Source organism: Podarcis bocagei (assembly GCF_964188305.1).
Source record: "Podarcis bocagei genome assembly, chromosome: 10".
Classification (NCBI taxonomy): domain Eukaryota; kingdom Metazoa; phylum Chordata; class Lepidosauria; order Squamata; family Lacertidae; genus Podarcis; species Podarcis bocagei.
The window spans coordinates 27,537,579-27,564,860 of record NC_138135.1 but is presented as its reverse complement, the minus strand read 5'-3'; the positions used below and the strand labels follow the sequence as shown (position 1 = coordinate 27,564,860).

The following is a 27,282-nucleotide window of genomic DNA, read 5'->3' as shown; positions in this document are numbered from 1 at the left end:
AAGTTGATAAATAATACATCCGATTTAGATCCCAATGGTTTGGAGGAGAAATGGTGGTTGTATTATAATGACATGTGCACAAGATTTTTTTTGGGGGGGGGGAGAATAAACCAGCCTCACGGGCAGAGAGAGCTCTGATAGAGCATATTGGCGTATAAACGGGGGGGGGGCACATAACAAGGATGCAATTTCTACCACTGCTCTGAACTGCATCATGCATTTCAATGCATCATGCAAGTAGGTAAACCATTCTGTCTCCCTGGTAAGCAATTCAAGGAAACAATTTAAGCGTTCAGAAACTCTGCTCACCCCCCAAAGAGACATGAAATGATCAGCAAGCCAGTTACACATGACCAAGGCCAAGGCTTTTTTATGATTATTATTCAAAGGGAATCCACAGTCTAACTTATTCCTATGAATAAAAAAGGGGGAAATGTTCCAAGCTATAGGAAATGGTGTGTCTTGGAAAAAATGAGGCTTAAGCCAAATCGTGACAAGTTTTAATGTACAGCGTTAATATTACGAAAGCCAGCACAAAACTCCCTTGCTATTTATAAGGTGTTTAGCAAATATCTGTACTAACATTTTTGACCAATTAAAGAAAGAAAAAGAACCTATACATTTTGCCCGATGGAAATTGCCATTACAGAGTAATGGGTGTTCCTACAACTTGAAAATTAGTGGAAAGTTACCTTGGGTGGTACTGACATTTCCAAAAATACCAGAGGAGTACATTGGGGTTTCTTGGGACTTCCCAACCCCCCCCTCTCTCTCCAGTGAATTAAACAGCAAGTGGCCATTACTGAAAATGGAGGGGAGAAAATTATATATGGCTGCCAAGTACATTCCTGTCCAAAAGCTGGCGTGTGTATTAAGAACAGACCAAAGACCCATCTGGTTCACCATTCTGTTTTCTACAGTAGCCAATCAGAAGCCGACAAGCAGGACACAAGTGCAATAGACCTCTCCAGTGACTTGTGTTCAGAGGCATGGGGTTCTGAATATTGAAGGTAGTATATAGCCAAGCATGACTAGCAGCCATAATCCCTTTAAAACAGGCATGGGAAACTCAGGCTTGGGAGATCAAACACACCTCCACACCTCTCCTCCCTCTGGCCTTCATCCCAGACCCATCCACTGGAGCTGGCATATTGAACAGGCCTTCTTTCTCATAGCAGAGGACTTGATGCACCACCTCAATCTATCAGCAGATCTGCATGGATAGGCATCACACTTTCAGTCACGCCAATTTGAAAGCAATTAGAAGCTGAAAATTAAGCTGGACCAATAAGCCAAGGGCATGAGGGCTCGTCCACACTTCCGATTGTGCTGTGCCCAGAAAGCACAGGTCCAAGCGGTTTCCCCCTTTCCCCACTCCTTTCCAAGGGAAAACCTGCTCTTTAGTGATAAACCAAATCAAATGGCAATCTGCAGAAAACCCAAGCTGCTGTTTGCGCTAAAGAGCAGTTTTCCCTAGGGGGAAAGTAACAGAGCCAGATGAATTAAAAACTGCCACAGTTAAAACAAAAGCTTCAGTTGCTTCGTCAATAACATTTTTGTCTTCCATTCAGTAAGTGCAATTTTTAAAGTTATTAACTTCCACTGGACAATGCTCTCTTTTATCGATTGGCAATCCCAAGTTCAACCAGACTAAGATGAAGACAGCATGGAAAGGCATAGAGCTCATTGGAAGGGCTGTAACCCAGCGTGAGAAGATGTGCTTTGCCTGCAAAAAAAAAAAAAAGGTCAAATCTCTGGCATCTCCAGAAATGCATCCTGTCTGGATCCCTGGAGAGCTGCTGCCAGTCAGTGTAAATACAGAGCCAGCTGGGTCATTACAAAGAAAATGCAAGTCTAATTGGCTCTAGGTAAGGCAGCTCCCTATGTTCCTAGCCTGCACACACACACAGGCCCCCTTCAAATGTTCCACAGTGGCACCTGTAAATACCAGGCATAGTGTAGGGATGGCTAAATCCTACTGCTGTCATTTTACTCACGTTAAATGTTGTGGAAGGTGAGAGCAGCAGGGATCCTTTCATATTCATAGAACCTCCCTGCACCTTTATGAAGCCTGGTTTTGCAGGGTTCTAGAACACACAAGGGACGCGGGTTAAACCACAGAGCCTAGGGCTTGCTGATCAGAAGGTCAGCAGTTCGAATCCCCACAATGGGGTGAGCTCTCGTTGTTTGGTCCCTGCTCCTGCCAACCTAGCAGTTCGAAAGCACATCAAAGTGCAAGTAGATAAATAGGTACCGCTCTGGCAGGAAGGTAAACGGCATTTCCGTGCGCTGCTCTGGTTTGCCAGAAGTGGCTTAGTCATGCTGGCCACATGACCCAGAAGCTGTACGCTGGCTCCCTCGGCCAATAAAGCGAGATGAGCACCGCAACCCCAGAGTCGGCCACAACTGGACCTAATGGTCAGGGGTCCCTTTACCTTTAGAACACACAATGAGCCTCTATGGACACAAAGGGATTCCTGCTTCAGTCACCTTGCATGAGCTAGAAGGCAAAAAAAATGGGGGGGGGAGTGCAGGGAAGAAATGGAACATTCATCCTCACTGTCCTCCCTTCATGTGCTTAAGGTTGTCACTTTGGGATAGCCAAAGATTGCTAAGCTCAATGGTGAAAGCAAGTATCAGCATACATACACGTGAAGCAGTTTGCAGTATCTCAGCAACACATTTCACCAAGGTTCGCCACTGGGGGATAACAGTACCAGAAAAAAGTCGCATAATCTAGCCTGACTGTTGCATTAGACTTTTGATGCACCAAATTTATATTGAAAGGCATTCTGCAGAGCTCTCAAAATGACTTTTAAAAAGGGGGGGGATTTAGGGGTAATTGGTTTTGAAGCAAATTCCAAGTGTGCTAAACTAAGAATTACAATATACTCTTTTGCATTTATATAGAGGCCTTCCTACAATCTAGAAGGATATCACAGTATTTCATAAGTCTGGCAACAGTTGTCAAACAGTTATCCTGACTGGCTCACATGCGTAAATCCTCCTAGAATTGGTTGACATATATTGTGTATATGGCATTAGGTATAAATGCAGGATTCGTTTTTTCCAGGCTTATGCTAATGTACAAGACTGAATTGCAATGAAATGTAATGGGTCTGGAGAGCAAAAAGACAGCTGGCAGTTTGGTATCTGGAAGCTAGATAGACAGGCATCGTTCACTTTAAGAGTGTGGTGGATACTTAACTGCCTCACAGAACAGAGGGGAGGAGAGACCTGCTCTGCTACGTGGAACAATTCACATAATCTGTAGGAAATTCCACAGGGTTCTCCTCAGTTTCCAATCAGGAAGCCATGAGTTTCTAAATGAGAAGTTGGGCTAGAAATCCACTCCTCAAGGGCCCAAATTCCACAACCTCTCATGAGGCTAAGCCAAAAGACTGCTTTGCAGGTTGGCATAATTTTCTGTCTTTTTCAGCCAGCCCTTCTCCACCCAAGTACACTCTTTAACCTCTGTCTGCAGCCGCCCTCAAAAGCAGCACAGAAAAAGAGTTCAGCCCTATGTTAGCACTTGTGTGTGTTAAAAAACTCAGGCTGCATTAGTTTATTTACAAATCCAGCACGGGGGGGGGGGGGAGGTTCCCACCAAAAACAAAAGCAAAAAAGAGCGCAAAAGGAACACAGATTTGCCCATGGTAATTTGTACATCCACTTTTTCAGTAAAAATTATTGCAATTTAAATACAAATACAATATTTATTTATTTAGTTAGTTAGTTAGTTAGTTAGTTAGTTAGTTAGTCACTCATTCATTGTTCCAATAGGAGCCCATCAGATCCAAATATACAAATAAACAAACAGCATTACAGCAAAGTCAACAAAGTTATCAACTATGTGCCGAAGGTTTGGACAAATAGAAAAATTTTCATGCTGCATCTAAATGTGGCCAGTGTGGGGGAACAACCAAACCTCATTCAGAAGAGAGTTCTATAATTTGGGGGCAACCACCAAGAATCCCCTGACCCATATCACCACCATCTTTACACATATTCTTTGACAAAGCAGGACTGGCCAACCCAATCAGATGGGGCACATATTGCCCATAATTGGTCTAGATCAGACCTTCCTGACCTGCTGTCCCTCAAGTGCTTTTGGACTATGGCCACAACTGGCCCAACCATTAGGCAGTGTGACACAGCTGCCTCAGGCGGCAGATTAGGGGTGTCATGAAAGGGTAGCAAACTGTTAGTTATTTAATTTATTATTGTTGCAAAAATACAACAATCTTGCATGACTTTTCCCTCAGGTGTCAAAATAACCTGATCAACCTTGGGTACCATGACTGGGGATAAAGGAATGGCATCATTTCCTGCACTGCCTCAGATAACAAAATATTTGGGAGGCTGTTCCTAACTACAAGTCCCATCAGTCCTAGTCAGTATGGGTATAGTTACAATAGCTGTAGCCCAGCAACTTCTGGAGGGCTCCATGTTTAAGAAGAAGTCTAGTCTAGGTTATCCATGGTGAACAAAGCCACAGTTATGCACATGCGCATTCAATCTATACAACCAATAAATTACAAACAAGCAAGAAGTTATTTAAATGCCGCCCAAACAAGCAGAACGATTTTGTGAATCAGCTCAGCTTTAATTAGTATACTGCGGCATGAGCAAAGCTGGAACAGTATTAATTCAGCAGCCTACTTTCTTTGATGCATTTGATAAAGTAGAGTTGCCTATGAACGCTTGTATCACAGCAGTCTAGCCTTTACCAACCTGGCGGCCTCCTGATATTTTGGACTACAGCTTCCATCAGCCTTGGCTATGCTGGCTGGGGCCCTAGGACTGATGGGAGTTGTAGTACAGGAGAACACCAGATTGGAAAGTCTTGTCTTGATGGCTATGAACCAGAGTAGCTTCTCTCCTGTAATCTGTTTAAGCATCCAATGCCTTATGCTGAAATTATCAGGTTTGCTGTAGAGTGAATAATCTGATACAGCCTTACAATCTAGGGATGATTGTGGGTGGCCTTCCTCTCTAGGGCAGGTGTGGGGAAGCTGTGGCCCTCCAGATGTTGTTGGACCTCAGTTCCCATCAGTCCCAGCCAGCATAGACAATGGTCAGAGATTATGGAAACTGTCATCCAACAGCACCTGGAAGACTGAAAATTCCCCATCCCTGGTCTAGAGCCTGAGGCTCCCGACCCAAGCTTCTTAGCATTCGAACTTAATAGAAAAATATGACAAATGCAAGCATATAGAGAAGGAAAATATACAAGCATATATATGCTTGGTCCAGGAGGGTTAAGAGAGCATGACACCATCACTAGAGGACATAAGGAACACAAAATATATTTCCAATCCAACCATATATGGCATACTCCACTAGTGAGGGTTCGCTTGATTAGAGTTACAACTGGGCTTTATGCAGAACAACACAGCCATGTTTCTCACTGCAACAGATGCAATTAATCATTTCAGTGGCTCAATTGTGCAAAATTGCCAGCATAGCTATCACAGGCAGAGGCTTCTTATCACACAAAAAACACTACTTTTCAACTGGACCCAAACTGGGAAAGCTGATAACTATCACTTTATACAATTTGGCTTTTTAATGCTAGCCATGTCCCTTGTTACGCAGTCATGCAGATTGGAGCCAGATAACCATTACGACTTCACAGAACCCAACCAATCTGTATCCTGCACTTCCCCCCCAAAGCAAGCCTCTGCCTTAATTTGGAGGAACGAGAGCACACTACTGATTGCATCAGCACCAACCTCAAAAGCAACTCTCTTTCTCCTAATGAAGCTCCCAAATAAAGACAAGATTTAATCCAATGAGAATCAATGCAAAGGCTACGGTCTAGTTTCTTTTTCCTGTTATATTCTGTCAGGCCCCACTGGACTATCCTGACATCTCAGTTTATAATAAAACTCTATTTTGGATAGGAGCAATGTGAAAGAAAGAGGTATGGGTTTTAGAAAGAGGCTTCTTCAGAGTGAGTCAAGAGACAAGAGCTACACATCTCATACTGGCTAAGAGTGCAAGATGCTTCCTGCTGAATGCAATCAGTTTTCATTCAGAACCATAATCCAGCTATGGAGATAAATTTGCACACACCTTTTAAAGATGGGCACCAAAACAGTTTTTGCAGAAGTGTCCACACCCAGCCTGCTATACTTGGGTTGTCTGAATGCAACAGATTCTCACAAAAGCTGTTTAGCCCAGAAATTATTTGCTTCCTCTCTGAAACACTGGGGAAGTTGCTTCATATCTTCAGTCTGATTGCCTTCCCCAAGGTCAAACTATGCTAGCCAGGACAAATGGATGCTCCTATAATTACTTTCCTGCATGGTCTTCCTAGCAATCAGCAGAGCTGCTGCATAGTCTACTACCATGTGCACAGTTCGTGTGTGTTGAACAGTAGTCTTAGAGGGTTCTCCTACTCCAATACAAAGCCTTAAACAACCTGGGACCTGACTGCTCCCTTATAGGGCAGCCTGTGGGATAAGATCAGTCAAGGAAGCTTTCATGGTCACACTACCTTTCTCTGTGGTTCAATCAGTGGCAAAAACATGGGAGAGCCTTATTAGTGGTGGTGGAACCCCAGTTCTGGAATTTCCTTCACACTAAGATACAAATGGCACTAATGTTGTTAAATTTCCAAAGCCAGCTGTTCACTTAGGCTTTTACTAGGAGTTTAATGTCAGACTAATGGGTTACACGTTTAGATGTGTTTGTACAAGTTGTGCATAAAAACAACAGCATGTTAAAAGCAGGTATTTGGTGGCCCTTTCAATTGCATTTTCATTGTGATCAGCTCCGAAGCTGGTCTGCAATGTGGAATGGTTTTTAAAAAAGGTGATTTTAAATAAATAAATAAAATAGAGCAGTTTCCCTATAACTTGAACAATTGGACGCTGCCTAGATTCTACACTTTCTAGGCGGTGCTTTTCCCAGCCAAAATTCTGGGATCCCATTAAATTAAAACATTTCAATAAATCAACAGTAGAGAACCCTCCCACTTGGCCTTCTGGGATGTTTCAGCCAAGCCACACTCACCTGCCATCATATATGAATAAATGTTAAAACCCCACCCCACAAAACAGTAAGTTATGACCTTCAGCGTTTCAGCGGGAGGTACCAAGAAAATTGAAATGCCACTCATTAAAAACAAGAAGAATTAAATGCTGTGCTAACTGTTCTGCCAGGATTTGTGGGCCTGAGATATGACACCCCATATACCAAAAGCATTTTCCAATCTAGTACAAGTGCAAAAAGTTACAGAACTGCTGCACCTGCCATTAATTTGAATAATATTCCCTTGCATGCAGCGTGCGCTCTGAATAAATGGATGCAATGGATGCAGAACGCATCCATTGGTTTATTTCATGTTAATATGTACATGGAGTGGAAGGGGATGTCTGACCTAGACCACCACAGCCTCAGCAAGGTTTCTATATCATATGCCTTCAGACCATGCCCAGGGGTCTATAGATACTACATGTAAAAACTACCGTATTTTTTGCACCATAACACTCACTTTTTTCCTCCTAAAAAGTAAGGGGAAATGTCTGTGCGTGTTATGGAGGGAATGCCTACGGGTTGCATGCCTACGGACTTTCCTCCTCTAAAAACTACGTGCGTGTTATGGTCAGGTGAGTGTTATAGAGCGAAAAATACGGTATGTGACTTAAGATTTCCAGGTTTTGCTGCATTCTAGAAATTTAAATAGGCTTTGAAATCAAGAATGTTAAAAAGGGCCCTTCCTACATAATCTATCAAATCAAGCACTCTTGACTCCTGTTGATCTGAGGAAGGTGGTCCTTTTTCTTACTAAGTTCCAGCCATTTAAAGACTGAATAGGTAAGCCATTCTGGGGCACCGTTTCAGTAGAAAGATGGGCTAGAAATTAAATTAAATTAAATTAATAAATAAATAATAAGATAAGTGTAGCAAGTGAATTGTCATCATCGGTTATCAGTATAACTGGATTCATTTGCCTAGGAAGCACCTTCCTCCAAAAAAACCCAAAAGATGTCCTCGGGGATATTGTTCCCTCACAATTAAAAAAGGAAGTCTCTGCTCTGGTTTGGTTCACAATCTCTAGTATTCACGACACTTTATATAGAAAGAGCAGTTGCATTGACTCACTGTGCCTGCTCTGTTTGAGAAGTGCCTGAAGGTACGTACATGCAAACAGCTCAAGCAAGAGTATTCTGGAGTGTTTTATTTACCAAGCTGCAATATAAGCTCTAGTGATGGCAAGACAGGACTTAAACATCGAAAAGTGTCTGCAATTGCCAGTAAAATTATTTCACATGCATTCTAGTACAGGCCACTAAGCTAGCTGGTGAAACATTCCACTACAGTATGTTCAGGACCTGCATTTCTAAATTACTGTGGGTGGGGGCGACCTGACTCCCTCTAGAAGCAGAACGGGTCCACAGAGCTGACCAGTGCAATTCTGCAAAAATTCCCAACCACTTACGATATCCATGCACACAGCAACAGTCAGGCGAGTCTTGTAAAAATACTTTATAAAAAAAAAACTGTTGCTGTAGGAACAATTGGCAAGACTTTCTTATCAGCTGTGTTAAACTGACAGTTGGCAAGTGGCAAAAAATCTCTCTATTACATCCTCTGTAGTGCATCGTGGGAGAAACAGTAAGGCAGAAGATAGCAGGCAGTAAGTGAAAAGCGAGTTCCTCCCCTGCCCTTGTTGCTGTAGGAAAGCCAATCGTAGGTTCACAGCCAAGGAAGGACACATGCAGAAAAGCATTTATAATGAGTTATGGATAGAAGAGAAGATTGCCTCTGTGTGTGGATACTGTTTTTTCTGGAATCTTGCAATTTCTGATAGCAATTATAAATGCTGAACCATGGCAAACATTTCAGAAATGTAGGAAGAACAGAAAGTGTGCGCATACGCTATTCCTGAGTAAACATGGGATTCCTTTCAGTGAGCTTCAGGTGAGGCTTACTTGAGAGGAAATGGGAATAAGATTCTGCAGAGGCGAAAGTTAAGCATCTTTAAAGGTCTCTGCTTTCCTTGGGAAACAACTGAGCAGCATCTACTTAACCCCCTCCTTGAACGCAACAGCGCTTAAATATGCAATCCTCCCTCTTTAAGTCAACTCAGAAACCAGCCCCACTGAGCTCAATTCTCCTAGGTAAGTGTGTACAGAATTTGAGCCATAAACATGCTGAACCCTGGTTGGAAAGCACCCTACGGAGTTTATGAAGCTTAAGCAACAGCCTAAAAAAGTCTGATGCATGACTCTCCCCACTCCAGCTGCCGTGTCTGACTACCGAAACTTGGCAAATTTGGCAAGCTAGCTTCTCCACTAGTCCCCAGTACAATTCTACCTCCTGGCAGTAATACAGCTAACTACCTGCCACGCAGAGTTTAGCCTCAAGCTAGCACCTTCTAAATGTTTTGTGCTACAAATCCCATCATCTCTGACCATTGGGCAACCAATGGGAGTTGTCGTCCAAAACGTATGGAGGGCACCAAGTTTGAGAAAGGCTTCTTTCTAACCTGCTATACTACAAGGGAAAAAAAGCCACTGCCATAAAGGTGGCTTCTGAAAACCCTCACTCTACAATCTGGCCACAGCAGTGACACCGTCCTAGGCAAACCCTTCCCCTCTCCACACACACACACACACACACACCCAAAAATGTGCAAGAAGACAGCCAGCCACATCTGCTCATTTCCACCCATTTTTCGATGAATCCACCAAGCGTTGCCAGCAAGGCTCTCCCTGATCCAGCCATGAGAATTCCAATCCCTAACCCCATATATGTAACAGCAGGCAAGTTGATCTTTCTCCTCCTTCTCTGCTGCTGCAGTGAGGCAATGGTGCTATGCAAAACCGACTTGTTGGAGACAGCGGGTGGAAAGGCAGGATATAAATATTTTACATGCAACTAAACAAAGATTTTAAAGCTCCTCACAACACGCTTCCTTCTGGGCGACTGAACGTTTGCCCACCCTGTTGGAGATGCACTTTGCAGGAAACAACACAAGCTTGTGCTTCTTTGCTCTTTCCTACCACCACATTAATCCACAACATTCTCTCCCCCCCCCGGTCTCCCCCTCCCCATTCAATTCAGCCAGATAAATAACTGTGGGCTAGAATTTTTTACTTCAACTATACAGAGTCGGTGGTACAACCTGACTCAGTTTACCACCTTGCCAAGAAAAGAGGATGATTTAAGGCAGCTGCATATATGTGGTCCATCTAGCTCAATACTGCCTACGCTGACTGGCAGCGGCTCTCAAGGATTTTTTTGGGGGGGGGAATCTCTCCCAAATGAGACTCAGTCATTGAACTTGGGACATTCTACCTGCCAAGCACATGCTCCCCCGCTGGGCTAAGGTCCTTCACTTAAATGGATGCGTTAATGGATTTTATTTACAGAGCTTTTGCGTTTGTCTAGTGCAAGTTGGGCTATGGGTAGCAGTCCCTGTGGGCTAGCTATACAGCAGAGTAAAAAGCAAGAAAAACACTAGAAGCAAGTGGCAGTGGGGAGGCACAGAGAGCCAAGGATCTCTGGGGTTGGGAAAGTTTCCGCAGCTTGGTGCTTAGAGCAACGGGTTTTGACTGGGGACACCCAGGCTGAGATTTCCACTGGGCTGTGAAGATTTCCTTGGGCTACTCTCTCTCTCTCTCATCATGATCTACCTTGCAGGGTTGTTGTGACCATCAAAACAGGGAAGGACCGTGTAGAATGCCTTGACCTCTTTGGAGGAAAGGCAGGGCAAAACTGCCAATCAATCAATCAATCAATCAGTCCCACTTCTGAAACTCCACATTTCTGTATTTTAATGCTCCCACCGTTAAGCAAGTCCCGTGGAGTTAACTTGACAGCAAGGGACCTTGCCATCGTTCCCAGCTTGATCATTGCAGGAAAGTGGCTTTCCTTCAAGTAAGGAGAGACAGACAGAGAGGCAAAATAATGGGCGGAGTCGTCGCCCCCCACAACCACCACGGCAACCCTCCTTTTACAGAAGAAGGCGAAGAAGAAGAAGAAGAGACGGTACATGAAAAGTCCAGGGCTGCGGGGTTTGGAGTCTCCTCCGGCCCCTTTCCGATGCTGATGCTGCTGCAGCGGCGGCGGCGGCGCAGCCGGGATCTCCTCCAACGTCTGCGCGCACATGGCCAGCAGCTCCAAGCCGGCGAGAGGAACGAGGCGAGCCCGTCGCCAGCAGCAGGAGCCCCACTCGGGCCGCCCTTCTTCCCGCAGCCCCGGCACAGCAGCGCGATCTTGCCGGCGGGATTCCTCCCCCCTCCAAAAAAAAGGGAGCTCTCGGTCCCTCGCCTCCTTCCCCGGACCCCCCACCCCTGCCTTCACCCCGATCCCCACCTCTCCGAGCCCCCCCTCCCGCCCTCGGAAGTTGGCCGTCCCCTCACCAGCGACCCCCGGGCGACCCGGCTCTACCCCCCTCTCCCCACCTCCCTCGCCGGACTTTCCTCTCGCCTCCCGCCACCCGCGTTACCTCCGGCCCCGGAGCCCCCGACACCGACGCCGCGCCAAGGGCGCGCGAGGAGGAGGAGGAGAAGCCAAGGAGCAGCAGCCGCCCTACCTGGGTGCAACATACTTTGGAAATAGAAGATGACGAGCGCGAAGGAGCCCAAGCAAGTGACCAGCACCATCCGGCAGACGCGGTTCATCCTCATCACTTCCAGCAGCGCCGCCTTCATGGCTTTGTCCCGGCGTGTGAGGCGAGGGCGAGGCGGCGAGAAGTGGAGAGCCAACGGGAAAGGAACCGGCCGGGCTCCCTCGCCGAGAGTTGGGAGGCTGAGGAGCCTGCGAGGAGCGGCAGCGGCGACGCCGAGACCGGCCGGCTCGCTCAGCTGGCGGCGTTGGCGCCGGCGGAGGAAGCAGCAGCTGCTGCTGGTCTCTCCTCCTCCCTCCTCCTCGGCGGCTGCTGCTGCTCTGGAGGCTACCTTGGGCAGCGGCGGCAGCAGCTTGCCAGCGCTCCTTCATTTGGCCGCGAGATAGTCCTCGGCTGGAAGATACCACTCGCGCCCGCGGTTCGGGGGCGGCGGGCGGGCGGAGGCGCGCGCCGAAAGAGAACCTCGCGCGGAGGGAGCGGCGCGCCTCACCCTCTCCAAGAAGGTGGTCGCGTCCAGCTGTTTCCCCTGCGCGTCTTGCGGCTTTCCTCGCGGTCCTAAAGCGGCTCTGCTTCGCGCCGGGGGCTACGCAGCGCGCAGAATGAGATGGGGGTCGGGAAAGAAATCCCCTTCCTTCCTATCTCCTAACGGGCTAAAAAAAAGAGTTCAAGGAAATAAAGTAGGAGAACGGAAAGAAAGCGAGGAGTTAATGTCTTGATCCTACTACCGGGACTCATCTCTCACGGTCAGGACAGTAGCTCAGAGATCCCTGCTCTGTATGCAAAACGTCCCATGTCCCTGACAGTTCCAGGAAGGACTGAGAGAGACCCTGGCCTCAAAGCACATTTATTCTGAACTATTATTCTTTTATTAACGATAATGATTGGATTTTTTTACTCACCCTTCCCCAGAGGTCCCAGGGCAGGATGTACCAATATAAGAAATGCAGTATTAAAATCAGTTTACACAATTTGCAAGTAGTGCATTTAATGGGATTTGTTTCCAGATGAATCAGCCTCGGATTGCAGTCATGAAGGAGGAGGTAAAGTCAAGGCCATTTAAATAAATGGGATTAAGCACACCTAGTTCTTCACACTAGGTGTGACATTTGCAGTTTTGATCCATGTTAGTCTCGGGTTTTGAGTTAATTTAATATACAATATTTCAGAAATGCCTCTATTAGGTAGGGGTTTGGGATTCTTCTTTCTTTCTTATGGAACAACACAACTCCTTTTGTTTTTTAATAGACCATGATTTGGAGCGCAATTTTCACATGGCCTAGGGGCAAAGCAGCTGTTGAAGCAAAACTTCAGCAGCAAGGGGGCACATTTCCACTTCCAAAGGCAGACCAAATTGATGGTGTATGTAAATCAGGGATGAGGAAACTGTGACCCTCCAGAGGTTGTTGGACTCTTAACTCCTGTCACCCGCAGCCAGGATGGTCAAGGATGGTGGAAGCTGTAGAACAAAAACAAGTTCTCCATCCCTCATGTATACTGAAGACTGTACACTACACACACACAGAGAGAGAGAGAGAGGGGGGGGGAGTAGTGCTTAGAGTCTTGGACTAGGATGGGATGTTGGCAGTGGCAGACCTTGGCATCTCAAATTTCAGAGGCACCCTGTGCAACACCCAAATTCAGCATGCGCCCCTGCCTCTTGCCTTCTGTTGGACTTCATAGTTGTGGCACCTCCTGCGGCACCCCAGAAGCTTTGCACCCGGTGCAGCTCCCCCTACCTTTGGTGATGGAAGTAAACCCACAATGCTTGCAATATATTACCTGAATCAGTGTGCGGTGATACACAGTAAAGCAACCTCTTCTTCATCACTGATTCCTCTCTTTTAATGACTACTGGTTGGTAAAGTAGATCTCTTCCTTTGAGGTTTTACTTCCTTCCTGTGCCTCCTAGTCCTGCACACCCACTGCAGTATATTTTCCAAATGCAAAAAATGAGGAGACCCTGTTTTAAATCTCCATTCAGCTATACGACTGAGAGCTTGGACCAGTGATGATCTCTTAGCCAAATCTACCTTAGAGGATTGTTCTGAGGACAAAATGGAGAGGGGGCAGGAGAGGGAGAGAACAATATATGCCAGTTTGACCTCCTGGGAAGAAAAGTGGGGTATAAGTACACTTAGAGGAAGTAAACAAAAAGTGCTTGCTAAAATGCACCTAGGCTAATGTTTGGTTATCAGAGCAGACTATATACCGTATTTTTCGCCCTATAAGACGCACTTTTTCCCCTCCAAAAATGAAGGGGAAATGTGGGTGCGTCCTATGGGGCGAATGCAGGCTTTCGCTGAAGCCTGGAGAGCGAGAGCGGTAGGTGCGCACCGACCCCTCTCGCTTTCCAGGCTTCGCGGACCTCTCCTCAAGCAGCGGGAACGCTCCCGCTGCTTGGGGAGAGTTGCCGGCATCCCGAAGCCTGCGCGCACTGATCTCAGCGCGTCCAGGCTTCGGGGATCTCTCCCCAAGCAGCGGGAACGTTCCCGCTGCTTGGGGAGAGTTGCCGGCATTCCGAAGCCTGCGCGCGCTGATCTCAGCGCATCCAGGCTTCGCGGATCTCTCCCCAAGCAGCGGGAACATTCCCGCTGCTTGGGGAGAGTTGCCGGCATCCCGAAGCCTGCGCGCACTGATCTCAGCGCGTCCAGGCTTCGGGGATCTCTCCCCAAGCAGCGGGAACGTTCCCGCTGCTTGGGGAGAGTTGCCGGCATTCCGAAGCCTGCGCGCGCTGATCTCAGCGCATCCAGGCTTCGCGGATCTCTCCCCAAGCAGCGGGAACATTCCCGCTGCTTGGGGAGAGTTGCCGGCATCCCGAAGCCTGCGCGCGCTGATCTCAGCGCGTCCAGGCTTCGCGGACTTCTCCCCAAGCAGCGGGAACGTTCCCGCTGCTTGGGGAGAGTTGACGGCATCCCGAAGCCTGCGCGCGCTGATCTCAGCGCGTCCAGGCTTCGGGGATCTCTCCTCAAGCAGCGGGAGCCACCGCTGGGCTCCCACAGCTTGCAGAGAGCTGCCTGTTTGGGGGCTGGGGTCGGGGGAAGCTCGGGCTGCCCCAGCCCCGCGCCTGGGGGGGAAATAATTTTTTTCCCTTTATTTCCCCCCCAAAAAACTAGGTGCGTCTTATGGGACGGTGCGTCCTATAGGGCGAAAAATACGGTACATTACATCACCAGGCAGAGACTTGGATTTTTTACATCAGCAGGCAAAGGCATTTAATGTATGGAGGGATCAAGTGAAACAAAAAAAGTTACCGGTATATCCCCCATGCTTTGTTTTGCTTTAAAGAGAAACCGTTATTGAGATTGATGCATGTGGTTTCTTGAGCCATTGCTAGCCAGGTTCTCACAGTCAGCTGGATAATATTGGAAGCTAAATCTCAGTACACAAATTGATCACAGGCAAATATGCTTCCTAAACATGCTTTCTTCGTGTGTGTGTGTGTGTATGGGGGGGGAGAGACAGAATGAGATCAAAAGGATTCTGGGGCTGAAATCCACTTTAAGCCCCATTGAACTGTTGATACTTTAGAAACTTGGATTACTTAGTGGAAGTTTAGTAGTTATTTAGCTAAATGTGAATATTTTTGGTGATTGTTCTTATTAATCAAACAGTTTAGGGGGGAAATAATTTGGATGTTTTGGTTAGCTAGCTGGTGTGGGTATAAATGTTAATTGATGAAATCTGTCAAATGGATTTTGTACATGTATTATTTCTACTGTACCTATCGATCAATATATAGCTCTGTGTTGTTTACTGTTTCTGTGTGCTACTCTGAGCATATCTATAGGAAAGTGACTGGTAGATAAGCATACCACTACTAATAATGTTGAAAACATAGTAAGGTAAAAGGTAAAGGACCCCTGGACAGTTAAGTCCAGTCAAAGGCAACTTTTGGAGTTGCTCATTTCGCTTTTCAGGCTGAGGGAGCTGGTGTTTGTCCACAGACAACTTTCCGAGTCATGTGGCCAGCATGACTAAACCACTTCTGGAACAACGGGACACCATGACGAATGCCAGAGCACACAGAAACGCCGTTTAAAATATAGCAACTCCCTGGGACTTTCTTCTGTGTGGACATGCATAGGGTTTACTGTGATTTGAACTTCCTCATTAGGGTTCCTGTCTGCTTAGGTTCAGATTATTGAGAAATTCTCTACTCACTCACTGATGTCAAGTATTCTTAGAAATAAATCCTATCTGTGAAGACTCTTAGAAATTTGTCTTCTCCGTCAACAGAATACGTTCAGCTGGCTTTGCGGATACAGGACCTAACATGTTTATGGTTTGACATGAAGGAATGTAGAAAAATCATAACTTCCTCAAGCTACGTTATCATGACAGATTCTTGGGAGTGGGGGGATCCAGAGAGCTTGATCTTTAGATACACTGAAATCCTTCATGGGGTTTTTTCCCCATGAACAAAACCAGCGATATATGCAACCTATCCCCACAAAAAACATTGCATTGGAGCAGAAGACTTTGAGATGAAAAGACAAGTGGGGAAGTTTCTCCATTGCACCCATTTCAACAGAGGCTCATTTATTAGTAGTTACATTTGGAAAGCACACCAGGATATCAAATCTAATTTGAGCCCAGACTAGTCAAAACACACACACAGAGAGAGAGAGAGAGAGAGAGAGGCACCAGGGTACAGACTAAAATGTTTGCCAAACTCTGACATAGTTTGCTGCTCTTTCTTGATTCACAAAGTGCTCTTTTGCCATTTTTTCCATTGCAATTTGCCAGTCCAGGACAACTTTGCAGTTTGAAGTTGTTGGAATAAGGCTAATTGAAATATGGTTTCGCAGAGGAGCCAAGACAGCTGCTCCGAATGCCACTCCAACTATGCCAGCTCTAACCTGCTTGCAATTAATTTGAGTTCACTCTTACACAATAAATGGGCAAATTCCTTCTTGAGGCTAGGAAACTGTTCCAATACTGGGGACCTAACTTTCACACAAAACGTTTCTTATATTTCACCAGCCAGGGGTTGCTATTCTCATGTCACAGTGTAACATGGGCAGAACTAAACATGATGCAAAACTGATCTTTGGAGTTGCAAAACCGCAATAAAAAACTGCAGCACGGTGACTCAAACTCTCTCCCATCTTTGCCTACTTGACAGGAATGCTGTCATTGCATTTTCCTGAAAACAGCTGTCAATGAAATGCCTTAGTGTATGTACTCTAAGATGGGGTATTCCAGAAATTGTGAAACTACAACTCTCATCATCCCTGGCCTTCCTGGACCTGCAAATTTGTTGGCATGGCAATTTGTGTGTCTACAATAGACACCAGCTAAGTACATGTCTCCATAGGAGGCCTTTCAGCAATGAAAGTGAGAGGTGGTCTCACAATATGGCCCCTTACTTCCCAGGCTCTTTTCCACTGCATTTTTATAAATGACTCTAGAAGAATGAAGACTGCAGCAGCTCACTTGATGAAGGCAGAAATCCTGCACATGTTTACCTGGAAGTAAGACACACACACATATACTTTGGGAGGAAACATGAAGTTATAAATTTAATCAATCAGTCAATAAATACATTGATGTCTGTGAATTAGGACGAAGAAAACCTTGAAGTCCAGTCCCATCCCATGATGCAGCCTGTATCACTAGATGCTGCAGGAGAAGGTAAAAGAAGAAGATCAGACATGGGGCTGCTGTTTTAGGAGGCAGCCATGTCTTGTTCTGGCCCCAGAATGCAAGTTCTGCAGTGAGTTAATTGCTACGTTTAAGAAAACCCTGCTATTTATTATTCATCAAGCGACTCCATTAGCAAACTGCTTTACAATCTTTCTTATGTTCTTCCTTCCAAGGATGTGTTGGAAACACTGTGCCCACCCCACACTCCAAAAGGTCATATTTCCATGAAACAGAACTCTAAAAATGCAAATAATTGAGTCATTTCCTGCTTCTACTAATATGCAACTTCTTCCCCTCCTATCTGCTGAATAAAATGTACAGGTAGGTAACACTAGGTGAACTTTCAAGCCAAGGAAGAGTAACGATGAATCACAGTAAGATCTCACGGAATAATATAAACCCACATTTCTGTAATGAGTTACGGCATCACTTCACACGTTACATCCAGCCAGTAGCATTGCAAAGCATAATGCATTAAAGTGGGTAAGTTATATAACCACCAAGGTGGCTCTGGAAATCCTTGTTTTGAAGTGTCCTTAGGACTGGGATTATCACATCCTTCTTTTATGAGTACTAAAGGTCTTAGCCGTCTTAGCAGTGAGATTGTCCCCATCCGATGGAAGGGCTGGGTTACACCTTTTGAGGTAGAGGTTTCATACCCAAGATAGAACATGCACTATGCACTTTGGAGAAGGGTAGTCAGCACCATCAAAGTATGAAAGAAGGTGAGGAAGCACAGAGTTGAGGAACAGAAGAATACATCCAATCTCCTCTGGGAAGCCAGAATTAATCATAAATATTCCCTATTCCCTATTATTACTGGCTGGTTATATGTCAAATGCATGGATCATGAAGGGAAGACAGCTGTAAAGTTCCAAGAGGCAAGATAGAGTTCTTCTTCTATGTAATTTTAAATTTATTTCTCTAAATGAAAAACATATTTATATTTCCCTTTCAAGGTGCTTCACAACAACATGCTTGTGGCCTTTAAAATAAAGGAATGAATCCTCATGTCTTGCGGAGAAGGTAGCATGCTCATCTTTGGATAAATGACATAAAATGTAGGTTTCTAGGAAGCTATCTTATACAGAGTCCATCTAGCTCAGGATTGTCAGTCAGCAAATTGTCCTGGGCCTTCTTTGCCTCTTCATCTAAAACCTCAGGAAGCCATTGCCATTCAGAACAAACCAGGAAAGGGGAACGTGTGGCCTTCTAGATATTTGCTGGACTACAACTCCCATCATCCTTTACCATTGGCCATGCTGGCTGGGGCTGGGGCAAGTTGGAATTAACAATATCAAGAGGGGCAAAGATTCCTCATCCCTGGAGTAGACAGCAATGGACTAGATGGACTAGTGGTTTAAACTGACATAATGCAGCTTCCCAGATCAAAAGTACACTGTATCTGCAAAACGTGACAAGTCATTGTTACAAAATGGAAATGCCAGGCCTGTTATCTTGATAAACCATGTTAACAGGCTGTCGATCATGCTTCTGACAGGGCAGAGACTTTGAGATGCCACAATTTACAAGCAAAGTGTAAACACTGAGCTGTGAAAATGGTAACAGCAGGTGCTACATGCATTTCTATATCAATAAATATCAAGTAGCTCCCACTTGGAAGGAAGAGAGAGAGAGAATGAAAGGTAGACAGGAGACCAGCCCTCATCTCAGAGGAAAATTATTGGAGATTGCACACAGCTCTGCCTGTTTTGATACACACTTGGGGATGTCAAAGAAATCCAACAGAAACAGAATCTAGAGAAGAAATTGCTTATGTTCACTTATTTGTCCCATGTTTGGAATGGAAATCAATCCAGCGAATACAATAAGGATTTGCTGCTATTGCAGCTTTCATTCTGCAGATGATATGTATTTGATTGCATCCCCCTCTTTCCTTTAAACTGAAATGAGTGGGATGGAATTACATAATGACCATGCAAATTTCTTTTTTAAAAAATCTTTCTGCAACTTGTTTTAATCTGTTTTTAATTTTGTATGGCTCCTGACTTGTTGTGACCCACTCTAAGACCTTGGAATGAAAGGTGGATAAAATAAATAAATACACAGCTCAACAAGATAGGAGGCTGGAACAGGACGGGGGAGATTCAAGCTCAAAATTCATCTCTGATTTGAAGCTCACCGGGTGAAATGAGGCAAGTCATTATTTCCGAGCCTAACCTACCTCACAGGGTTGTTGTGATGATGAAAGCCTAGAGAAGAATGTGTACTACTCTGAATTTCTTGGTAGAAGAGCAGGATGCAGATTTGCCATAACAGTTTCAACCACCAGCTGCCAGGAAATGAAACGAGGAAGATACTTGCTGCTGCTGGAATGTAAATTAAAATATTTACATGTTACACTTTGTTCTAAAACTAGACCCTCAAGACAGCTAGCAACATAATAGAAACAGGAATTAATAAGCAATATAATTCTTACAACCTAAGCTGCAGCAGAAATAACGAACAAGTAGTGCAAGTACGACCCCCCCCTCCCAGGCCATCTTGTGCATTGTTAATTGGGGAGGGGTTATGTTTATTATTAAAATTATAATGGGTCAGTGCATCTGGCTGTTAACCAGAAGGTTGGTGGGTGGAGCCCACCCAGGGACAGCTGTGGACAGAATTCCTATATTTCAGGGGCTTGGGCTAGATGATCCTCCAGCTCCCTTCGAATCAGGGTTGCCAGGTCAGGAGCATCATAGGGTCCAAACCTGAGGCTTTAGGGACTGCCCCTGGTGATGTCACAGATGCATTCCTTTGCGATGTCATAGGGCAGAACCTGGAGATGGAGGTTAATGGGAAGATGGTAGAGCAGAGCTACCTCCGCCCTGGGTGCCTATGCTGCAATTTGCAGCCAACTCCTGCCAGGTTGAAACTCTGCAAGCTGCATGTAGAGCAGTGGCGTAGCGTGGGGGGTGCCAGGGGTGCCGGCCGCACCGGGCGCAACATTTTGGGGGGCGCGTTTGGCCGGCCCCCCTCGAGGAAGCGGGAACCTCTCCAAGGCGCAGCGCGCCGTCGGTGGAGGAAAAGAGCCGCGCAGCAGCAGCAGCAGCAGCAGCAAAGCCGGGAGGAGGAGGAGGTGGAGCGAGCACTCATGCTTGCTTTACAGCCAGGAGGAGGGGGTGGAGCTGAGGAGGAGGGAGGGAAGGAGAGCCATGCCAGCAAAGCGGGCAGCAGCCGCTTACACGCGAGGAGGGACAGACGGGAGCCATAGGGACCCGGAAAAAGCGCCGCGTAGCCAGCAACAGCTGCTGCAGCCTCAGCTTGCAAAGGTCCGTGCGCTCTCTAAACGGAGCAATGAGGCTGCAGAGGGACGGCAGGGCACAGGAGGGCTCTGAGCCACGAGCGCAGTGAAAACCAGTAAAAAAGTTTTTTAAAAGGCTGCTGGGGACAGGAGGGCACGGGATGAGGGAGAGGGGGAAATTACGATTCTCCCAGCGTCTCAGCTGATCCATTGAGCAGGACTTGGGCCATTAGCTGTGTAAAGCAGCAAAGAGGGAGAGAAGGAGCAAAGCGGGAGTGGAAAGGAGCTGCTTACACTGCTGTAAGTGGCTGCTGTCCGGTTGGCTCCTTTAAAGCAACAGTGCTCTTTCCCTCCCCCCTCCCCGCTCAGCTCTCCGAAAAGCTCCTTCTCCACCCACCCCATGCGAGCTCCTTTTCCCCTTAGACCCCCCTCCTGCATTATTAGCCACATCCTTCTCCACCCACCCCACGCGTGTTCCTTGTCCCCTTAGCAGTGGCGTAGCGTGGGGGGTGCAGGGGGGGCGGCTGTACTGGGCGCAACATCTGGGGGTTAGGGTTAGGGGGCGCAAATCCACGGGTTAGGGGGCGCAAATTGCTTGCCTTGCCCCGGGTGCTGACAACCCACGCTACGCCACTGATGTAGAGTCTTCTTAATATTTATTAGTATTTATTAGTATTAGCACTCTGGGCCACCTGGAAATTCAAGCCCTCCATTTGCCACACAAACGTAGTGAGTTCAGATCAGACCTGGAGGTCTGGCAACCTTAGTAGGCTTTCATTATTTAAGAGGAAGAGAGCAGTCTTCTATCAGTTATAGCATTTTATAGAAGAAGTGTTTTTTTCATGAAATGGTAGAACATAGTTGGGGAGGGAGAGGCAGAGACTTGCAGCACCATGGCTCTTTGGAAGTCATTCCCACTGTGCTCATTTGGCCTTACAGTTCTCTTGTGGATGTTTCGTTTATGTTTTCCTGCTCAGATCAAGACCTTCCAAAAAGGCAAAATCACTCTCTTTCTGCTCAAGTTGTGTACTATTTAGTTCACTTTGTTCTGTAAACATTGACCAGGATTTTCTCTCTGCTTTATTCAAGTGTTGGTGCTAACAGGGCCACCATTTTTCCCTGCCTCCCTTCCGCCCCCCTCCTTGCCTAGCAGGCTGCTGGGAAAGGAACAGAACATTCTCACTGGAAGTCTGAGCTTGCAGAGGGCTTTTGAAATCAGGCCAAAGCCTCTGTAGAATTAGGCCGAGGGCAGCAGGAAGCCCTCAGGTTGCCCACCTTTGCTTCAAGCCGTGTCAGTTGCATCCTTTAACCGGGGAGACCTTATGAGCAGATAGATAGATAGATAGATAGATAGATAGATGATAGATAGATAGATAGATAGATAGATAGATAGATAGATAGATGTTAACCAGGGTTTTTATATAAAAAAAACGCTAAAAAGAAATGCAGCCAGTAATACCGTTTTAGAAGAGGCAATCTCCTTGCATTCCCTCACAGAGGAAGGAATGCCTCTTCTAAGATATGGAATATGCAAGCACCATCTAAAAACAATCTTATTTTTTAAAAATTGGTTTTGCATTTAAGATTTCTTTAATTAATTGAAAGCCCCAACAGGAATTACAGCTAAATTAGAGAAAGAACACTTGTTTCCCCTTCACCCCAACTAAATAACATCATAGGTAAAGGTAAAGGGACCCCTGACCAGTAGGTCCAGTCATGACGGTCTCTGGGGTTGCGGCACTCATCTCGCTTTATTGGCCGAGGGAGCTGACGTACAGCTCCCTCGTCATGTCGCCAGCATGACTAAGCCGCTTCTGGCGAACCAGAGCAGCGCACAGAAACGCCGTTTACCTTCCCGCCGGAGCGGTACCTATTTATCTACTTGCACTTTGAGGTGCTTTCGAACTGCTAGGTTGGCAGGAGCAGGGACCGAGCAACGGGAACTCACCCCGTTGTGGGGATTCGAACTGCCGACCTTCTGATCGGCAAGTCCTACACTCTGTGGTTTAACGCACAGCGCCACCCGCGTCCCAAAATAACATCATAACTGTTGACAAATATTATTATTGGCAAATAATAATTGGTTATTATTATTTATTGGATTTATGTACTGCCCTTCATTCAAAGATCTCAGGGTGATCTTTACAACATCAAAACAAAACAAAACAAAACAGAATATTATTTTTATTACTAGTAAATAAGAAGTCAATGTAAGGAATAGCAGGGAACAACCCTCGTCCATCTGTTGAAATTGTATTGATGCTTTCCTCTCATACAAAGGAAGCCTTTGTCTTTCTTCACCTGCTGTGGAGCGGAGGTTTCCCAGCAGAAGCCGGGATGAAAATCAAACAGGAGAAGCTGTGGACAGTGAGGGGAGAGAAATAAGGATGGGGGGGGGGGGAAAGAGTGTAGTTTTCAGGCTAAGGTGTCATCACCCTTCTTGGCTGTGATGCTGTCTTCAAACTCACACAGCAAATAATTCAGTTCTGGTGTCTGAAAATGTGGTGCTATGCTTAATTTATATTTTGCTCAGCTTGTGGTTATCCTTGTGGCAGAGACTAGCAGGTGACAATACACCACATACACACTACACTTCCTGGGGAAATAAGAAAATAGACCCCTCAGGTGGCCATAAGTGACATTTGCTGTAGTAGTGAGAGAAATGTAGATATATATTTTTTGTGGCATTCTCTGCATCCTGCACCCTGACAGTGAAAAGGTCACCTCAAGATAGCTTTTGTTTAGTGCAAAGGCTACAGACCTATTCAGACAATGGGGTTCCTTGGGTATTTTGAACCATTCCCCCTTCCATTTGACAGGTCATTTTATATACCACTCGGTGTGGATGAATCTGTCCATTTTGGTTTCTCTTGGTTCTTTATTTTTACAGATTCCTCATTTTTCTCTCAAGGAGCTCAAGGTGGTATACATGGTTCTGCTTCCCATTTTATCCTCACAACAACCCAGTGAAGTAGGTTAGGCTGAGAGACAATGGCAGGCCCAAGGTCACCCAGCGAGCTTCATAGCTGAGCTCTGGTGATTCAAACCCTGGTCTCCCAGGTCATAGTCCAACACACCAACGCTGTCTCTCTTTGCAAAATTCACGGATGTGTGAATTTGGAAGGATATCTGTGTTTCAGTTTGTGTATTCTTTCAGAACATGCAAGTTGGGTAGGGTCAGGTCAGCTTTAAATGTGAAGTGAATTGAATGTCTCCCCCATCTCCATCTTTGAGTAAGCCTATTGGATACAGCACAGCTTGCTTCTGGGTAGGCTTTCATAGGCCATAACAAAGGGTAGGGGCATAGCTTAGGGGTAGAGCATCTAGGTTGCAGGTTCAATCCCTGACATTTCGAAGCAGAGCTGGGAGAGACCTTGACTGAAAGATTACTGTGTTTCAGTTCGTGTACTGTTTTAGAAAGTGCAAATTAGGTAAAAGCACCTTTATATGTGAAGTGGATTGAATTTCTCCTCTATCCATACACAATACCCCACTTTTCTCAATTTCTTTACTTTTATACTCCAAGGCAAATTCTTCACAGAATGCATTTGTACAAATAAGGTGTAATTAGCCTTACCCAACAGATAATGGTTGACCTTCTGTTGCTTCTGTCCAGATTCAATATGTTAATAGTACACTCAGCATGGTTCAAGGTTGAGTGAAATTGTGAACAGAGACATGCAAATAGAGAAACACCTCCCCAAACAACATAAAGACAAAAGGTCCCCATCGAGGTAACTACCTCCTTCAGCTCTGACTTCGCTGTGTTAAACCAAGCATTTGTGGAGAATAAGCATACCCACTTGTGGCAAACCTGATTTATTCCAGAGGAAGGAAGGAAGGAAAACTCAAAGTGAAATTGCTGAGGATTGGAAATCTTTTTTTGGAATGGAGAATGAGAGCTGAGGTGACAACAGGGATTGACAAATCTGTCAGTTTGGGTTTTTCAATTTCAAATCTTAGGGTTGCCATATTTCAAAAAGTAGAAGTCTGGACACAAAACTTGTTTGTTGAGCTTTTTTAACAAAATAACAAATAACATTTTAGAGCTGTTTTTGAGGAAAATGGCCAATACAGAAATACAGCTGGATTTTCCCAAACATTTAGTCGATTTCCGCCTGGACACTGCTTTTTACTACAGTTTTCTGGGTATGTCAGGGAAATTCCAGACGCATGGCAACCCTACTAATGTTCAATTCAGTTCTGCACATTGCCATAGCCATTTGCAATTTTTTACAAAAAATAAAATCCACACGAAAATTTGTCAACATTTTAGTTGGAATTTCTCCTAATAAACAATCAATCATTTTTTGGTGTGCTGCATTTCCAAAGTTAATGCGTTGCTCAAGGCAGCTTACAATGTATAAAAAAACTTCCAAGGTGGCTTCCTGTTTGAGTTTTCCATACATTTTGAGGCTTGCGTATTGAGTTTTGGGTTTTCAAACGTTTCAGAAGTCGAACGGTCTTCCGAAATGAATTACGTTCGAAAACCAAGGTACCACTGTATATGCATTTTCATGCACACTTTCCCACAATATATGCATTTTTGTACATGTTCATGGTTAAGGAAGCTCCATCTCAAAATCTGAAAATGTGAGTTTCAATGGATAGCTGTGCTTCCGTTTGCTGTTTGTTCCAGACGTGCATATTGGGTAATTAACAGGCAAACAAAAGTGAATTCATCCCTCATCCCTAGTTAACAAGCGCAATCTGATGATGTGAAAAGCCTCAAGCGCCACACAGGGCAAGCAGCTCAAAGTAACTGTTGTGGGGAAGGCCCTGTGGAGCCTATAACAAGGGCTAGGATGCTTTACAGCCTGAGGTAAAGACTAGACACTGGGTCATTCAGAAGCTACCAAGAATGTCTACTGACACTAGGGTTGAGCCAAGATTTCTCTGAATATATTTTTCCAGTGGTTTCTTTTCTTTTGTTTTTCTTTCCTCCCACCCCTAGAAAACAACCCACTTTTGGAGAGTTTTATTTGTAGTGACTGACCTTCGCTCCCCCCACCCACAAAAAACCCACCCGTGGGCGATGCTATGACTGTGCAGCATTCAAAATGGCAGCCAGACTTCCAATGCAGTTGTTGTTGCTGCTGGAGGAGGGTGGGACTTACAGAAAAGGAAAGAAGCTTTCCTTTCCCCCCTGCTAACGATGAGCTCCACCACTCCTGAGAAACATTTCCCCTAATTCATGATGATGATAAGGTATCATACAGTGTAGATGTGTATGTCCTTGCAAGACGTAATTGATCATTTATAGTCCCACTGTGACTTCGTGGGTATAGCCAACAGAGATTCACTTGTCCACTGGTATATTTTCTGTCCTTAGGTACCTTTAAAACTACTCAGTTCTGTTATGTACCGCTTAACATATATTTGGAGCACCACCTAATGGAGGCATGTGGAATGAACATACTCTCTGGAAGCGATCTAGCTGGGTTTTCTTAGATATGAACAATTAGAGAAAATGAAATAGTTATTCTTATTCCCCCCCCCTCTCTCTCTCACACACACACATCACATTCATATAATAGTAACAACCATTCCCATGGAATACGTTGCTACACTACAACTGCAATCATCCCTGACCATTGACCATGTTGGCTGGAGCTGGTGGAAAAAATAAACATCAGACATAGACTGTTCTTTATATTACAGTTACATAAATATTAAATGCGCAATCACCTTAGGTTGCAACCAGCGCTGCTGTTCCACTAATGCAGCAGACTTTGGCTTGAAAAGCATAACTTTCCCCTTCTCCGCTTTGGAAGCCCCTTCCCCTGGGCACCCTCAAAATCTGCTCCAGAAGTTTGGAGGGCACATTTTGAGAGAGGGGAGGAAGGAGAAGTCCTGTTGTGCAAGTAGAACTCTGCACATGCAGCACTGGATATATATAAACTGTCACTATTAAATCATTAACAGGCCAAATCTAATATGCTTTATTTCAATGTTGGCAATATTTCACCATATTTCAAAGACCATAAACTCAAAGTAAGCCCCAGTCTTTGACTTCTTGTATATAACCACTTTGAGGAGGGTAACAAAATGCTCCAAATCTTTATCTGGATCCTGAACAAACTAATATTCAATAATAACCAATTAAACTCTTCCGCTCACATCCCTTTTCTGGCCCCAGGTCAAAAATCTGACTCACTCTTCAATCTACCATTTAATTATTTTTCCATGTGTAACTAACAATGTAAACTTCCCCTGGTCAATTAGTATATCAAATTATTTATGTCAAGTTCTCCAGTGAGTATGCATACAAATTCTTTATTAGCTCAGGCATTCGTGATGTTCCTTTCCTAGATAACAATTTTTTCCTTTACTAGTGTTCATTTTCTTTCGTTACAAATTGCTGAAGGCACTTTGCCTGCTTCTCCCAGTGTTCGTGACCCTGCAACAGCCTATCTGACAATGGCTTCTGAAGCAAGGGATGTTAGGTGTGATCACCTAACACAAATATACTTCATGTGTCGCAAGAATGTTCTCCAATCCGGACTTTCTGGGAATCTGCTCTGATAGAAATAGAAAACTGCCCTAGGTTACGATCTTCCAATGGACCCAGTTATAACACTTTTTGAGGATCTCAAGAGCACCATACCACAGGAGGGTATTGAAATGGCACCTCACTTATCAACAGCAGCTAAAATGGCAATTTCTCAAAACTGGGGAGAAAACACCACGTCATTGTTGTTTGATTCTTGCTTATCTAAAGTTTAGGAGATAGTTAATATAGAAAAAAATAGCAAATTTGATAAGAGAAGGCATTCAAAAGAACAATAAATGGAGTCCGTTTATC

At 45.2% G+C, this 27,282-nt stretch overlaps 1 protein-coding gene across 8 annotated transcripts in view; it reads right to left on the bottom strand.

Moving 5' to 3' along the window:
* The window catches only part of CHST11 (carbohydrate sulfotransferase 11), a 235,158-nt gene that overhangs the window by 193,979 nt on the left and 13,897 nt on the right, over positions 1–27,282 (bottom strand). Inside the window, exons 1-2 of one of the 8 annotated variants that reach the window (XM_081211324.1) lie at positions 22,779–22,797; positions 19,416–19,560 (exon numbers count right to left, since the gene is read on the bottom strand). The exons of 1 other annotated variant lie outside the window; for it this stretch is intronic. Coding sequence is in view for 4 of the 7 variants with exons in the window: in XM_081211318.1 (XP_081067444.1) it covers positions 11,552–11,669 (118 nt within the window). In the remaining 3 variants the exon portion in view is untranslated. Of the gene's footprint in view, positions 1–11,551; positions 11,983–19,415; positions 19,561–22,668; positions 22,687–22,778; positions 22,798–27,282 lie in introns of those variants that run through there. 6 more of the 8 variants (XM_081211316.1, XM_081211323.1, XM_081211318.1 and 3 more) reach the window with 6 other exon arrangements.